Genomic DNA, 15423 nt, shown 5'->3' with positions numbered 1-15423 from the left:
ATTCCATAAAGATAACTTTAAAATTATTATATAAAAGAAGTCCATCAAAAAATATATATCTTAAATTAATATTTATTATTATAACTGATATTGAACAAGAACAAATAAATACTTTTATCACAAAATAATGGCTTAAAATATCAAAATAAAGTTATAAATCTATACATTTAATATCATTATATGTTTTTTATATTTTAATTTAACTTAATAAAAATAACACAATGTTTTATTATAGTAACAATTAAAATTATTGATATTTTAATATATATCAAAATCAAACTATAAAATAGAACAAAAATAATTTATTAATATTCATAGTAACTTTTTAATATTACATCTTTATTTTTATTTTATTACCTAATTATATATTATATTTAATAATAATAAATTATTTCAGTTTTATTATATAGTACAGTATTTTATAATATATAAATATATTATTATTAACACTATATATAATTTCACAATAATATAATTAAAATAGCTAGCAGTATCTAAAAGCTTGTGAAATCTACTTTTTCTAATATATTGTAATAAGAAATTGAAATTACTTTTAAACTATATATATATAAATTTCTATATTTCATGTCACTTATAAAACTTTATAGTTCATCTTATACAAAATTTTTAATTTATATTTATTGGTAGTTAATGATATATTCTTCATTTTTTTTTATTTTCATTTATATAAATATTAATCAATTAATAATACTTGAATTAGATAGGATTCAACTTAAAAATATCAATATGTAGAAATAATTACATTAAATAATTTCTTATCTTTAATTTTGAATAATATTAGAAAATATAGAATAAAAAATATGATAAATTATTGTTATTAATGTACTAACTATATATGATTTATATTTTCATTTTAATATAATAAAATATATCAACTTATAAAATTTATATAATAGCATCAAAATATAATTAAAAATTATATATATTATTTATATTTGACTAGTGTTTTATAAATAATAATAGATGAATTAATTAATTACCATAAATACAAACTACAAACTATATTCAAAATAACTTTTTTCTAATGTCATTTAGAAAAAACTGAATTTGTTTTATATTTAATAATTATTTAAATAACAAATGTAATCCAATATCTAATAGTATTTAATATTAATATAAATATTATCAAATATTAATTATTTAAGTTAATTATAACATAATAAAGATATTATTTTAATGAGTTCATGCTATTCAATATATCATTATTTTATAATGTTAGAATAAAAATTACAAATAGAAAATAAAACCTTAATATTCAAGAATAAAATATACAAGTCAATATTATATTATATTATTTAGTTTAATAGATAAATATATAAGCATAATAATTATATAAATATTAAAAAGAGAGAAAAAAAGATTTAGGGATATATTGCAAATTGAAATCATTTGTCTTAAGTACTATATTATAATTATATATATATATATTACAGAATAAATATAGAATTTACATTTTTAATGTTACAATTTATGCCTATTTATTATTTATAATCAAAAGCTATATCTTTAATATTTACTTTATCTTCATCTCAATCTTTAGTTTAAGAATATTCATGTTTTATATTTTAAAAAAGTATATCTCATTTTGACTACTTTTTTAATAAACTTCATTTCATTATCCAAATATTCTTATTAATATTTCGGAAATATTACAAGCCGCTATATATACATTTATATTTCAATGTTAATAATAATAAATTCGACTATTTGTACAATGTACAAGATATGTTGTACTAAATTTATTTTACTTGGTTTTTTATATTTGACTTTACTTAATTTAAGCATCTTCAAATATAAATCTCCAGTATATATAATATCTTCTATGATTAAACTTACTGCTGGTATATCTAAAGATATAAATAAAATGAAACAAGATGCACGTAATATATATGGTCTTAGACATCGTTTGTCATTATTAGAAAGGGAGTATAAAAAAAAATGTGAAGGTAAAGAGATAAGTGAAGAGTGTACTCTATTAGTTGAGCAAATTGAAAGAGTCAAAAAAAAACTAGAGTCCCTAATAAATTCTAATCAAAAAGAAGAAAAAAAAACTAAGCCTAAAAAACAAAAAAGTAAAAAAAAGCAATCTAATTTTGGTGGAAGTAAAGGTCAAAATATAAGTTATAATGGAAGAAAAGCTCGTAATAGAAGAGAACTTATAAAAGGACTTGAAGAAAAGATTTCATTATTAAAAGAACAAATTTCAGCATTAATGCTAGAATTGAGAGTTTTAGAGATGAAATTGATTAAAGCTGAAAAAATGAAAAAAAGAATTTGTAGGGACTATATAATGGAAACTATAAAGGAGGAAAGTGATGAAAGTGAAGACCTTTTGGATTTTATTATTAATGAAGCTTCGTTCAAAATTGAAGATGAGTAAAATATGAGTAAAATATGAATAGAAGATGAGTAAAAGATAAATAGAGGATAAGTGTAAATAAATCAAAATAAATTGAATTATTGTTAGAGAAAATCAAAATATGTTTAGAAACTATATCGCAAATATACCGAAATTATAAAATCTTATGATGTCCCGAAATTCTGATAAATTAAAGTGTGTTTTAATACAATATTAACTATATATTTTTATTAAGAAAATAAATACTAATATATATTAGACAAATATATAAAATTAAAGAAAAAAAAGAATGGGAAGAATTTGGATTTAACTAATGATATTTAAGAGTAGGTAGAAGTATCTCATGTAATTAAATATTTTATTAAAGATAATATTTAATTTATTACTAGGAGAAATAAATAAAATAAAGTGGTATTTATATTATTTATTTGGATTATTCTATGTACTAATTACTATTTAGTTGTAATCATAATTAAATAAAGTTAATATATAATAAATATCAAAGTATATACTTATATTTTATAATGGATAATTATAATAATTTTATTGTAAGATCACAATACACATATATATAATTTATATAAATTAGTATAAAATAAAAATATTTGTAAAAAGAAAAGAAAGAAAAAAGGAAAATAGATTGGTCTAGAGATCTTAATAACATATAAGATTTAAAATATATTATTAAAATATTAATGACAATTTATTATAATTTAAATAATTGAAATCAAAACTTAACATGTAAATCTAAGAAACATTATTCTTTTTTAGATTGTTAATATTAAATTTTAAATGTTAAGAGATGATGTTAAGGGATGTTAAAGGATGGACATTAAGGTAATATTTAATGGCATGTCTTGTCTATATGCAATGACATGTTTAACTGTGTGTGCACTTATTTACTACAATTCTATTGATAATAAATCAGCAACTATTAAAAAGAAAAAGATTGAGCTTATTTAGATACTAAGATTATGGGTTCGCATCATAGTACTCCAACTACTACTACTACTACTACTACTACTACTTCAGTTCCTATAACTACAACTACGACTACTACAACTACTACAACAAATTTTCCTATAACAACAACAGCAATATCAACAACAACAACAACAACAACTTTACCTCCTCAGATTATATTAACAGGAACATCTTATTCAATTCCTAGTAGTATACAATCACAAGATAGTTCTATTGCATTTATTGTTCCTGTAAGTACTATTAGTTCAGAACCATTAGTAATTTCTGCATCAGATTCTTCAGGGACAAATATATGTCAAATTAAATTTAATACATGTTGTGGAAAAATGTATGGTTTTAATAATGGTCAATTCGATACTATTTCATATTCTAATGAATGGAAATCTATGAATTCTGTTAATTTAACTTTAGCATGGATAGGTGCAATGTTTTATTTAATTGTATCTGAAAATTTAATTCCACTTGCTAATTTAGTTAATTTAAATTCTAATACATATCCAGTATCATTATCACTTTCTAGTGAATCTGGTACACCTATATCAACAACTTGGTACTATAATCAAGGATTTAGTAATATTATAGCGAATTCTTGTACTTTAGAATTAGAACAAAAATGTAAAAGTGCTCAAATTACAATTGGAGAAGGTAATGGACTTTCACAAGATAATGAATATTTAAGATATGGTTTTATATTACCACAACAAACTCATTTACCTATAACAATGGAATTATATTCATTTGCAGAACAAATAGCAACAATTAAATTTACAGCAAATACAATATCATTAAAAAGTTCTATTAATAGTAATATTGTTACATTATCAGAGAATATTTTAGTAGGTAATTGGATGGATGGTGATATATTTATTTTATCTGATGAAATATTAAATGTTCTTGAATTAAATATAAATAATATTCCATGTTTATTTTCTTCTAGTTCTAGTTGTTTTGATAGCCAATCTTCTGAATCATGGATGAGCTCTTCTGAAACTACAGATTTACTAAGATATGCTTATGTTAAACAGCTAGAAATTGCAAATAGGTATTCTAATAATACAAATACAACTTCTCAGCCTAATTTATCATATTTGAATTTGATTGTAACCTTTCAAAATACAATGATTGGAAATTTAAAAATTCCAAATTCTCCAATAACAAAATTTATAATGACAGGAACATCAAGTTATATTCCTTTAACATATTGGATTTTAAAATCTGGGATGTCTCCATCTATTAGTATTCCTACTTCAAGTCTAGATTCATTAATTTCTCAGATTCAAAACCCTCAATCTTTAGAAGATAACTCTAATACATCAAATTCACTTCAAGGTATAACAACAACAACAACTGCTGCTACATCTTCTTGGATTTCTTTCTTGGAAGGTCTATTTTAATAATACTTTTAAATTTATCTTTTTTCTTTACTTTTTAAGTATCTTAAATAAAGATATAACGCATTTATTTTTTTTTTTTTTCTTTTTTGAAAATTATAATACTATAATTGTCAAGATTCTATTAAAATTAAACTTTTTTATATTTGGAAAGTGATTATTTTAATTAAAATTGTATATTATGAAGATTCAAGATATTTAAATATTTAAGCTAAGTAAAGAAAATATATTGATAATTATTTTTTTATATTAAATTATTTAACAAGATTGGATTTAATTATTAACTTTTGATTAAATAAATATTATTTAAATTATTATATTTAAAATTATTATTAAGATAATTAATTTAGATCAATTATCTGAGTAAATTTTAATAAATTTTTAAATATACTGGATTATATATTCTGTTAGTAATATTTATATATTATTTTTTCTTACTAAAAAAAAAAAAACTAAGATCTCATTTATCTATTAAAATACTTATAAAATATATTATAATTTAAGAATAAAGATGACTTTTGAAATGATATATTATCTAATTCTTTCAGTTATATTCAGTACAATACTAAACTGTTTCAATAATATATTAATTACAAGATAATTTATATTAAATTAGCGATAATTTTTCATAATTTATTCAAAATTGTTGAATACATATAATAACTTTAATAAACTTATTACAAGTTACTTTAAATAATATATGAATAATGTATTAAATATTAATAATATAGTTATCTTATGCTATTATAATATCTAGTACACCTAATAAATATAAGAATATAGTTTCATTAAAGTAATAATGAAATTAACTTTAATAATAATAATTGGGATTATCTATAATATCATTGTAAATAAATAATCTAAGTTTCTAGTAAGAAATAAATAAATTTAAATAACATTATACTTAATTAATAACTTCAAACTACAAAGACCATCCATTTCGTAAAATATATTTTGCAATTACTCAATATTTATTAATAAAACTTCAGTTTATCATAAGTTCCTCTTCATAAAGTCTATTTACATTATTAAGTTTATAATTAAAGTGATAATTTGATTATATATTTGGGTCGTAATGTAGATTAAAAATATATTGTTTTGTTTGAGTTAATCAAGCTGCACATATTTTCACTAGTTACATTCCAATTTATAATAGAATACCAAATCACATGGATAGATGTCAAAATTCCAATTAAAATTATTAAAGAATGAAATACAACAACCCCTAAATTCAATTTGTTTTTAAATATAAATAAATAAAATAGAGATGGAAGAATAGTATTCAGAGGGACACAAAATACACCACCAACTATATTAACCAAATTTGTTAATGAATTACGAAATGAATATCCCATGGTAGTACAAAATATAGAAACTAATATCATTATTAATGAAGAATAGATATGAACAATTCTTTTATTATTATCTTCCATACTTTTTACTTTATTATTAGTAGATTTATTCATTTTAATGGAGCAATGTAATAACACTTTTTTCAACCTATCCAAAATAGTTAGATTATTTCTATTTGAATTAGTTAATGTTAATCTATTTTCATCTTTATCAAAATCAATAGTACTAATACTACTAGATACCTGTTTGTAGCTTAATTCATAATCATTTATACTATGTTTATTATTATTATTATCATTGTTATTATCATTATTATTATTACTTATTTCTATATTATGATTATTTGAAAGTTTTAAGATTTTATTATTAAAATATCTTAAAATATAAATTATATAATTTTTTACAATCTCTTTAACTGGAAATAGTAGTAATGGTAATGAAAATACAACAGATAATATATAAAGTAATTTTACAATAATAGCTGGTACAGTAAATGGCAAATTCAATATTATTGGAGAAAATACATTAGTTCCATATGCAAAAGTAGAAATAAATGTAAATATTAGAGTAAAAATCAATACTAAAAATATTGAAAATAAGTATACCCATTTAAACAATAATTTTGACTTTAATGTTTCCAATGAATTGTAATAAGATAATACAACAGGTGCACATACCCATAAAAATGCAGCTATGCCGATAAATCCAGCTGCATTATTGGGGTTTGTATATAATGGTATTAAGTGAGATTTCCCATTTAAAATGTTATTTGACAATTCTATTGATGAATATATTATTATTGATAAAATCCCAATTATAAGACATATATTAGCCAAAATCATTATTAAACCTAATGATTGAACTCTATCTATACATAATAAAGGGATATAAAGTACTAGTTGAATAAATGTTATTAATGCTGGTTTATAATTCATATAATTGTTTGAACAATTATAAATTCCTGCTATTATATCTTGTATATTATCTGTTATAAATGAAATATAAACTATAGTAAAAGAAATCTCTGTAGTTGTAATGGCTAAATCAGCCATTATACGACCAGGTATTCCCATTGCTAATGTTGCAATTTCTGAATAAGAATAATTCATATTATTAGTACATTTTAATAAAGTAAATATTGATATTACATTTATAAACCAATAAAATATTATTAAAAAAGTACCAGAAACATATCCTGAATTTGCAAATGCCTTTGGAGAAAATAGAATGCCTGTTCCTATTGCTGCTTTAAATATAGTTACAAATCCTATTATTAATTCAACATATATAATATTCTTTTTACAAATATCTGAAATATCTTCCAATCCTGGTGATTTACTAGATGTCTCGATACTTTCAAAAGTTTCATTAATTGTGATTGCACTAGTATCTTGTTTATTAGTTAACTCCTCAGAATACATTCTTAAAATTTATTTCAATGCGATATTTTAAACATCTAATTATAAATTGAAGTATTAGTATAAATCTTAAGCTTTTAATTTTATAGGGATATTATTACCCAATTTTGCATTACAACTATCTTTAACCTTGTAGATAGTCCACGCGGCTGGTTATATCTTGTTTTTATAAGAATTTTAATGTTGACTATTTTTAAATGATTAAAAGAAGTTAATAAAAAAAATTATTCTGAATTATGGTCTATATTACTATGACTCAGATTGGAGGGGTTTTTTTCTTAAAATAATGTATGTATATATATAATAAATCTACAGATTTTGTTTAGTTAGTTACTCATTTATTTAAATATACAAGCTTATTTTTCTATAAAATATATTTACAAATTCTTAATATTATATTCAATTATAGAACTATTTATTTATTTTGCAAATAGGTAAGATTATATCAATAAAGCTATAAAATAAAGCTAGAATAATATTCAAAAGTTTCCTTATTCAGTAACTCTTCAGAATTTTTAAATAAGTTACATTATATCTCTCTTAAAGTTAATGAAATATATTTTTAATAATCAGATAATACTCTTTAACAAAATAGTATTATTTATCTCTAAAATATTATGTACAATGTTTGTTAAAATAGTTAAAAATAAAGATATTAAAGTGGAATTTTATTTCTTAAAATTTAGCTTATTTTAATATCTATTATTAACATTTTTTTAATAAAACTGACAATTTTGCTTGGAACACAATATAATTAAAATCTAAACACATTTTATAAAATTTATTACTATATTTAGAAAAAGTAAATCTAAAATAACTAGTTATATTCTTACATACACTTTTCATGAAAATAAAATTAGTTTTTAAATAATAATGAAATAAGTTATTATGATATTAATGCCTTTTGTATCTTTTTAAATATTTTCTAGCATATATATTAGGCAAACAAAAAGTAATTTAAATATATTTTATATATTTCTTTAAATATTTATTGATATATAATATTCATAGAAATTTTTATTTTAAAGTTATTAGAAATACAACTCTATAAAATATAAATCATTTTCACTATATTTTATTATTTCAAATATAATAAAAATATTTTTAATGTAATGTATGATTAAAATTATACTATTGTCATTTTTCCCCTTTATTATTATAACAAATTATAATCAGTTTGATAACATGATATGTTAGAAGTTTTACTATAAGTATATTCATTTAATAATTATGAATTTTAGTATATTGTTGTATAAATAAGAAAAATTAATATTAATTTAAGTAAGTTATAATGTTGTTTTATTAATAAATCAAATAATAAATAAATAATATTCAATGTTATAAAATATCTTATAATTTTGATAATTTATTAAATCAATACAAACTTTTAGATGTTATTTAATAATAATGTATATATTAACTTAGTAATCTAATATATATTTACTAATAAGTATAATAAAATAATTCGTTTAGTAAATATTCATTTAAAATAGTTCTCAACTAAGAAATTGTAAAGAATTAATTTAAATATATACAATTAATGAACTAGTTTATGACTTTAAGTTTAATATAATTCAAATGAATACTGTAAAATGATCTATATATACATATATTGTATTTTATATTCTATTTTTTTAAGATAAATTTAAGGTTAAGGTTATTTCAATTGTTTATAACCTTGATTGAATTATTTAAAAAGATGTTGAATACTAATTTTGATTCCTTTATATCAATAATAATATGTTATGATCTTGTAAATTATATTTATAATATTATAAAATCTAATCTTATCCTCTAATCCAATTTAATAAATTAGTAATATAAGACAATAATATATTAGTTTACAATAAAGATTAGAATTTAGAGAATAATTGAATAAATAAATAATTATTTAAGTGAGATTTTTCCCACAACTTATATTTTTTTCTATTATTAAGATAAAGAGGAATTAAGATATCTTTAATATCTTACGCATAATTGAAGCGAGTTCAAGTGAATCACCATAAGAATCTCGCCTTCTTTTATTTATTGTAATCGGGCACTTTATCTTTTTCGTTAATTCTGGTGAAATACAGTTATGCCGAACTGCATAGTTTATATTGTCATCAAATATATCCCCTTCATAATCTTCATCATCAATTGATAATCTATGTGCATCTGCAGTACTCAATATACTAGGCCTACAGTCAATTACAGTTTTTTTTTCAATTTTCGGAGTAGAAACGTCATCTATATTTAATGAAGTAAAAGTTGTGTTAGATGTACAAAAATCATCCACACAATCAATATCTTCTTCATCATAGAATATGAGCATCTTAGTAGCTCGCCTTGCATCAGGAGCATGTATCCACATGTCATCGCTTTTAAATTTTGAGCAACGCGGTGTGGTAACACACTCAGATCTCTCTTCCTCAGTAAAACTCATACTTCTTATTACCAAAGATAGCCAAATTACATAATCAAATGCTGAAATTTCAAAAAATTAGTAATATTTAAAGTTTGATTTTATTTTTTTTCTAAATAGCAGTGAAAAAAAAATACTGGTGATACAAAACTACCCCTCAATAGCCAACATTGCCAATATTTGTGTGGAAAAAAACATGTGGCGCGCGCGGCATGCCATATTTAAAGATGTTATTATTTATTATTCTTTCAAATCTTTTTCTTTTTTTTTTAATAACAATAGAACTATATTGTCTATAACTAAATATATATATTTCAAATTTATTTTAAGTATTTTTATTATACTATGAATTATGTTGATATTTTGGAGGGCCCACCTTAATATTAAGACACGTCTTAGGATGTGTGCATCAAACTATAACTTTTTAAATAGAAGACTTTGGGAGTTTTTGACTCTTTATTGACTTTAATGACTCTTTTTATTTAACAATTCCATCATAATTATTTCTAAAAGTTTGAATAAAGAATAGAAAAGTGAAATGAAGAATACTTGGTACACAGGCGCGTTATATGTATGCAAGCAGACAAATACAGAAATAGTCTGATTTAATATTTACTAATATAAGTAATAATGATATTACTAACCTCTTTTAATATTTACCTACTTTATTATTTGTGTATGATAAAAGGTTTTAAATTAGAAAATGATAAAATGAAATTAGAACCTGAATATAGTAATTTAACAACTGAGGTAGAACTAAATACATGTTCTGATGCAATAATGCTAGTTAATAATATACAAGAAACTCAGGAATCATTTCCTATATATAATTTATATGTTAATGATATAATAAAAGATTGTTCAGCATTATTATTATCTAAATACGAGAAAAGTGGTTTATGTAAAAATAAGTCAAATAAATTATTTGCCACCTGTTGTAATGGAAAATATGAATCTTTAATGGCAGATTCAATTAAAAATATTGAATGTATAATAGCTGCAGTAGCATCTGGTAATTTAACAAATAATATTTTAATTGGTAGAGATAATCAATTAAATAATAGGATAGAGATAATATTAGAAAAAATATTAAAAAATAAAACTGATAATTTTCCATCATTTATAATGGGAAATTTAAAAAAATCTTATGAATTGGAATCAAAATTATTACAGAAATTAGAAAAATTATCTTCTGATATGATAAATATGTTTTTAAAGAATGGTGTACTTGTTATGGCTCAAGAGGCTTTTGTAAAATATTTAACAAGTTTATTTTGTGGAATTTGTGATATATCTATTTCTCAACTTATACTTTCAACCGGAAATTTAAAAGTTATTCAAATACATCCAAATTCTATGAATAATTTAATGAAAATATTATTACCTCAATATAATTTATATTTTGAAAAATTAGGGAAATTTGGAAATAAAATAGAAACAATATTAGGTGATAATATTGAGAAATGTATTGATTATCATAATGAATGGATTTTATCAGTATTATCTGATAGATTTAAAAGATCAAATTATGATATAAATAATATGATTAATATAGGAGATAAAGTTATTATGGAAAATCTTAGTTCTAAACAAAATACATGGATTAAGAAACATTCAAAAATAGCAAGATTTTCAAATATGTTAAAAAATAATTTGAATTTCCAAATATCTAATAATAATAAATATTCAAAATTAATGATAGATGATATTCAAAATATTATACAAAAAATAAAATCTGATAAAGATTGGAGGAGATATACTACAAAGTGTATAAGATCATTTCCAATATATAAGATTACGAATGATAAGATAGATATAACAAAGCTTGATTTAAAAAGATTGGAAACACTCTTAATGTCAGCTATTTCTGATCCTAGTGGACATACTTTTATTTCTAATTTGGTTTTAATACCAATTTTATGTTTAAAGACGATTATTATTGAGATATTGACAATTTTACCTGATCCAATGATTGATTTGAATTTTTATTATCAAGTAAAAAATGATAATCTTACTGACATTACAGATTTATCTAATAGAATTGTTAAGTATTTAAGAATAGAATCATATAATAATGATAAAAAAAAATTAGAATTTGGTATTAATAGTAATATTTCTTTAGATATAAAAAGTGTTAATGATGAAATACCTAATGAAATATTATCAAGAAATATTAAGAGAAATAATAGTAATAATAGTAATATTTTTTATATGGGAAATTCAATGGGTAAAACAAGTATTGACCAGTTTGGGAAAATTAAGAAGAATTTTGATCATGAAATACACAATACATTATTTGCTGGAATTCAAAATCAAACAGATTTATCTGATAATTATATATATTCAAATAATAACTCAAAATTAGAACATATTAATTTAAAAGGAAATAATTCTGATAACAATACTAAAGTAAATTATTCAGATTCTATTAATTATACGTTCATGGTATCTGGGAATCCAAATTCTCATGATATTTCAATGATAGCAGCAGATACGCCATATACAATGGATTTACTTCAAGTAAAAGAGTCATCCTCTATATCAAATTTGAAGATTACATTTAATTATAAAATTTTATTGTTATCCTTAGTTTTATTTATTTTTTATATTTATTAGATATATATTAGAGTACAAAATATTTAACTTCTTTTTTTTTTTATAAATTGATATATTATTTTCTGAACAAGTAAAATATATAGAAATACTTTAAATATAAATATCCTTGTTAATCTTAATAATCTCTTTAGTATAATAGAAAGTTTTATATATATTACAATATATTTCTACAATATATCTTTATGACCAATAATATCTAAAATAAAATTTCTTTGAGCTTTATAATCCTTATAATTACCTTTTGTAGAATCCCAATGAGGCCACTGAATATATTTCCTATCTTTATAAATCAAATTATTAATATTAGTACTTGTTTTAAAATTCCATTGAATAGATTCTTCAGATAATTCATCTATATCTTCATTATTTTCTGATATATCTTGTTGATTTAATTTTTTTAAGTACTCATCAATAAAAATTCTATCATCAATTGAGGGTTTTTGTAAATTTAATACTTCATTATTTAAAATTTTGAAGTTACCTTTTGGATAATTTTTCAGAGAACATCTTTGTATTGATAACCATTCAATATCAAATTCAATTTTGAGTTCTTTTGTTTCATTATCATTTATTTTATTATTACAAAAAATATTAAAATATCTTATAGAGCATCCAAAAGGTTTAAATTTGTCAATAGCTCTAAATTCTATGGTGTTTTGTTTGCTTGAACTAGAAATTGATTCTTTAATTGGAATAGAAGCTTCAAAATAGCAATGATGATGACCAGAAAACCAATATTTTGGTTTCAGATGCATCATAATATCCATACAACCACGTATTCCGAAGTTTCCATTTTCTATGTCATCTTTAAAAAAAGGTTTACGCTTAAGAAGATACCTGAGATTTCCAAATCTCTCAATCCCATTTGGCCAATCATGGGATATCATAATATCTACACATGATCCTTCAGAATTATCTAATAGCATCAATTTCTGCATTTCATACCATCTGATATGATACCAGCTTCTCTTACTTGATTCTGAAAATGGAGGTTCTTCATAATATCCACGATAAAAATCATAATCTTTATATATACCAGATATTCCAGCAATACGTATTCCACCAATTTTAATAACACCTGTATATCCAAGATAAAATATATTTGGAGCTACCCAACCACCAAAGTATAATGGAATTAGAACATCTGGAACTTCATGGTTACCACCTACAAATACTGTTAGAATTGGAGCTATTTTATTTCCATTATAATAGTCAGAAAAATCTCCAAGATGAGCTTTATGAGATTTTATAGCCATATTTTGAAGATCATCATTATTTCTAATTGTATGAAAATCACCACAACATATAATAAGATCTACTTTATTTCCAGTATCATTTTGCATTCTCTCTATACTTTCATATAACCTATTTAATTCTCCATGACAACATCCTTGTACAGCAATCTATAAAAGAGACGAAATATAAAACTAAGTTCCCTGCCTTAATAATCTACAATATATTTAAAAAAACTAACCTTCATTTAGTTATTGGCAAGAGTTTTAACAACTAAATTTTGATAGCATCATTGGCGCTAAGCACAAAACTCTAGAAAATCCCAATTCTACAATACTATGAGTTCTCTAAAATTAAGTAGAAATCCCCAATTTCTTTTTAAGAAGTAAAAAATTAATTAGATTTTGTATATATTTACTGTTATATTATTTTATTTCTAAATGGAAGATAATGTAGATGTGGATAAACTTGAATTTGGAAAAAGTAAGTAAAGAAAATATACAAGATTTAATTATTATTATCTAATAAGGCACATCTAAATTCTAACAAATTTAATCTTAGAATTGAAGGGAGCTAAATGTCTAAATTTGTGTGAACTCCGTCTTTTATTAGAGGATCGCCTAAGATTACACCCAATGAAATCAGGCGAAGCTCATAATCTAATGAAATCATCACATCAATATGCTACAAAATTTGGTAAAATTAAAAATAGAGCCTCAGTAATGTTACTTAGAGAGTATGTTGATATAAACATATTTATAAGGAGATAATCAAATTAATTTTTCTATTATAGGGCATTGGATGAAAATAAGGAACTTCATGAATATGAGATTTCATGTTTAGTTAATCTTTTACCTAAAACACCTGATGAAACAAAGGTAAGTAAATTAACATAATATCTATTATAAGCAGTTTACTTATTAAGAATATTAACTTTTTTTTTAATTAAAAATTAGGCACTTATACCATCCTTAGCAAGACTTCCAGATGATGAAATTGAACGTATTTTGGCTCATTTGGAAAGTCATAGAACATATTCATATTGAAATATGTGGTATAAATATTAATACAATTTAATAAATTAATTATATTTATGTTTGATATTTGACATTATAACTCTTTACCAATTATTTCTATGTACTATTAAGCTATAGGGAGTTTCATACATTTCTATATATAATACAATTACATAATTATAGGAGAATTAGCGTCCTTAATAAGTGTATATGATTAAGCAATTTAATTGATAAATTCAACTATAATTATATATCTTTATATTATAAAGAATAGTGGTGTTACTTTATTGTAATGAAAAGTAATATAGAACCTCACAGATTCCAAACTATTAATATTGCAATATTATCAAGTCAGAGTAACTATGACCGCAAGCATTGCTTAATTATTCAAGCTCAAGAAAATATCTTTAAGATGAGAGATATCCAAAACGGATTAATACTATCATCTTTAATAAGAAAGTAGTTCTAATCATTCTTGATAATATAATCAAATTTAGAATACAACTTAATATTAACCTTAATTAATAACTAATAATGTATCCAGAGCTACTTATATAATTTCCAGTTACTTAAAATATAACTACTAAGATTAAAGACACAAATAACGTTTTATATATTTAAAATCGCG

At 21.4% G+C, this 15423-nt stretch overlaps 7 protein-coding genes across 7 annotated transcripts, besides 42 other annotated features; 4 read left to right on the top strand and 3 right to left on the bottom strand.

Annotated features, from left to right (window-relative positions):
• Positions 1 to 84: part of a sequence feature (AT_rich) that runs on past the window's edge.
• A 48-nt stretch (positions 85 to 132) lies between these two features.
• Positions 133 to 313: a sequence feature (AT_rich).
• Positions 314 to 328: 15 nt separating this feature from the next.
• Positions 329 to 455: a microsatellite.
• Positions 456 to 521: 66 nt separating this feature from the next.
• Positions 522 to 584: a sequence feature (AT_rich).
• Positions 585 to 620: 36 nt separating this feature from the next.
• Positions 621 to 643: a sequence feature (AT_rich).
• Positions 644 to 665: 22 nt separating this feature from the next.
• Positions 666 to 958: a sequence feature (AT_rich).
• Positions 959 to 1071: 113 nt separating this feature from the next.
• Positions 1072 to 1367: a sequence feature (AT_rich).
• A 56-nt stretch (positions 1368 to 1423) lies between these two features.
• Positions 1424 to 1481: a sequence feature (AT_rich).
• Positions 1482 to 1843: 362 nt separating this feature from the next.
• On the top strand, positions 1844 to 2401 carry CMU_030760 (uncharacterized protein; the record flags this gene model as incomplete). Its single annotated transcript, XM_002142891.1, has 1 exon — positions 1844 to 2401. The coding sequence occupies one exon, from the start codon at positions 1844 to 1846 to the stop codon at positions 2399 to 2401; it is 558 nt and encodes a 185-aa protein (XP_002142927.1).
• Positions 2055 to 2103: a sequence feature (T-rich).
• Positions 2402 to 2580: 179 nt separating the features above from the next.
• Positions 2581 to 2667: a sequence feature (AT_rich).
• Positions 2668 to 2726: 59 nt separating this feature from the next.
• Positions 2727 to 2987: a sequence feature (AT_rich).
• Positions 2988 to 3034: 47 nt separating this feature from the next.
• Positions 3035 to 3103: a sequence feature (AT_rich).
• A 251-nt stretch (positions 3104 to 3354) lies between these two features.
• Positions 3355 to 4758, top strand: CMU_030750 (uncharacterized protein; the record flags this gene model as incomplete). Its single annotated transcript, XM_002142890.1, has 1 exon — positions 3355 to 4758. One exon carries the CDS (start codon positions 3355 to 3357, stop codon positions 4756 to 4758), a length of 1404 nt encoding a protein of 467 aa, XP_002142926.1.
• Positions 3379 to 3449: a microsatellite.
• Positions 3465 to 3503: a microsatellite.
• Positions 4751 to 4903: a sequence feature (AT_rich).
• A 73-nt stretch (positions 4904 to 4976) lies between these two features.
• Positions 4977 to 5258: a sequence feature (AT_rich).
• Positions 5259 to 5332: 74 nt separating this feature from the next.
• Positions 5333 to 5485: a sequence feature (AT_rich).
• Positions 5486 to 5518: 33 nt separating this feature from the next.
• Positions 5519 to 5581: a sequence feature (AT_rich).
• Positions 5582 to 5631: 50 nt separating this feature from the next.
• Positions 5632 to 5670: a sequence feature (AT_rich).
• Positions 5671 to 5837: 167 nt separating this feature from the next.
• Positions 5838 to 7529, bottom strand: CMU_030740 (transmembrane amino acid transporter protein, putative; the record flags this gene model as incomplete). The annotated part of the gene is made up of 1 exon (XM_002142889.1): positions 5838 to 7529. One exon carries the CDS (start codon positions 7527 to 7529, stop codon positions 5838 to 5840), a length of 1692 nt encoding a protein of 563 aa, XP_002142925.1.
• Positions 5995 to 6019: a sequence feature (AT_rich).
• Positions 6388 to 6452: a microsatellite.
• Positions 6466 to 6511: a sequence feature (AT_rich).
• Positions 6648 to 6712: a sequence feature (T-rich).
• Positions 7229 to 7287: a sequence feature (AT_rich).
• Positions 7530 to 7882: 353 nt separating the features above from the next.
• Positions 7883 to 7952: a sequence feature (AT_rich).
• Positions 7953 to 8190: 238 nt separating this feature from the next.
• Positions 8191 to 8251: a sequence feature (AT_rich).
• Positions 8252 to 8273: 22 nt separating this feature from the next.
• Positions 8274 to 8322: a sequence feature (AT_rich).
• Positions 8323 to 8373: 51 nt separating this feature from the next.
• Positions 8374 to 8425: a sequence feature (AT_rich).
• Positions 8426 to 8479: 54 nt separating this feature from the next.
• Positions 8480 to 8657: a sequence feature (AT_rich).
• An 88-nt stretch (positions 8658 to 8745) lies between these two features.
• Positions 8746 to 8992: a sequence feature (AT_rich).
• A 132-nt stretch (positions 8993 to 9124) lies between these two features.
• Positions 9125 to 9175: a sequence feature (AT_rich).
• Positions 9176 to 9261: 86 nt separating this feature from the next.
• Positions 9262 to 9363: a microsatellite.
• Positions 9364 to 9392: 29 nt separating this feature from the next.
• Positions 9393 to 9421: a sequence feature (AT_rich).
• A 53-nt stretch (positions 9422 to 9474) lies between these two features.
• CMU_030730 (uncharacterized protein) lies at positions 9475 to 9951 on the bottom strand (the record flags this gene model as incomplete). Its single annotated transcript, XM_002142888.1, has 1 exon — positions 9475 to 9951. The coding sequence occupies one exon, from the start codon at positions 9949 to 9951 to the stop codon at positions 9475 to 9477; it is 477 nt and encodes a 158-aa protein (XP_002142924.1).
• Positions 9952 to 10230: 279 nt separating this feature from the next.
• Positions 10231 to 10273: a sequence feature (AT_rich).
• A 368-nt stretch (positions 10274 to 10641) lies between these two features.
• On the top strand, positions 10642 to 12546 carry CMU_030720 (uncharacterized protein; the record flags this gene model as incomplete). The annotated part of the gene is made up of 1 exon (XM_002142887.1): positions 10642 to 12546. The coding sequence occupies one exon, from the start codon at positions 10642 to 10644 to the stop codon at positions 12544 to 12546; it is 1905 nt and encodes a 634-aa protein (XP_002142923.1).
• Positions 11002 to 11032: a sequence feature (AT_rich).
• Positions 11572 to 11665: a sequence feature (AT_rich).
• Positions 12503 to 12544: a sequence feature (A-rich).
• Positions 12547 to 12562: 16 nt separating the features above from the next.
• Positions 12563 to 12608: a sequence feature (AT_rich).
• Positions 12609 to 12713: 105 nt separating this feature from the next.
• Positions 12714 to 14026, bottom strand: CMU_030710 (serine/threonine protein phosphatase, putative; the record flags this gene model as incomplete). Its single annotated transcript, XM_002142886.1, has 2 exons — positions 12714 to 13949; positions 14021 to 14026. 2 exons carry the CDS (start codon positions 14024 to 14026, stop codon positions 12714 to 12716), a joined length of 1242 nt encoding a protein of 413 aa, XP_002142922.1.
• Positions 13113 to 13146: a sequence feature (AT_rich).
• A 139-nt stretch (positions 14027 to 14165) lies between the features above and the next one.
• Positions 14166 to 14215: a sequence feature (AT_rich).
• A 4-nt stretch (positions 14216 to 14219) lies between these two features.
• On the top strand, positions 14220 to 14825 carry CMU_030700 (DNA-directed RNA polymerase II subunit RPB4, putative; the record flags this gene model as incomplete). The annotated part of the gene is made up of 4 exons (XM_002142885.1): positions 14220 to 14262; positions 14341 to 14515; positions 14573 to 14657; positions 14736 to 14825. The coding sequence occupies 4 exons, from the start codon at positions 14220 to 14222 to the stop codon at positions 14823 to 14825; spliced, it is 393 nt and encodes a 130-aa protein (XP_002142921.1).
• Positions 14697 to 14734: a sequence feature (AT_rich).
• A 9-nt stretch (positions 14826 to 14834) lies between the features above and the next one.
• Positions 14835 to 14874: a sequence feature (AT_rich).
• Between the last annotated feature and the right edge of the window lie 549 nt (positions 14875 to 15423).

Source organism: Cryptosporidium muris, genomic scaffold (genome assembly GCF_000006515.1).
Source record: "Cryptosporidium muris RN66 scf_1106632373437 genomic scaffold, whole genome shotgun sequence".
NCBI lineage: Eukaryota > Apicomplexa > Conoidasida > Eucoccidiorida > Cryptosporidiidae > Cryptosporidium > Cryptosporidium muris.
Note: the sequence above shows the minus strand (reverse complement) of the source record. Positions and strands in the feature narration are given on the sequence as shown.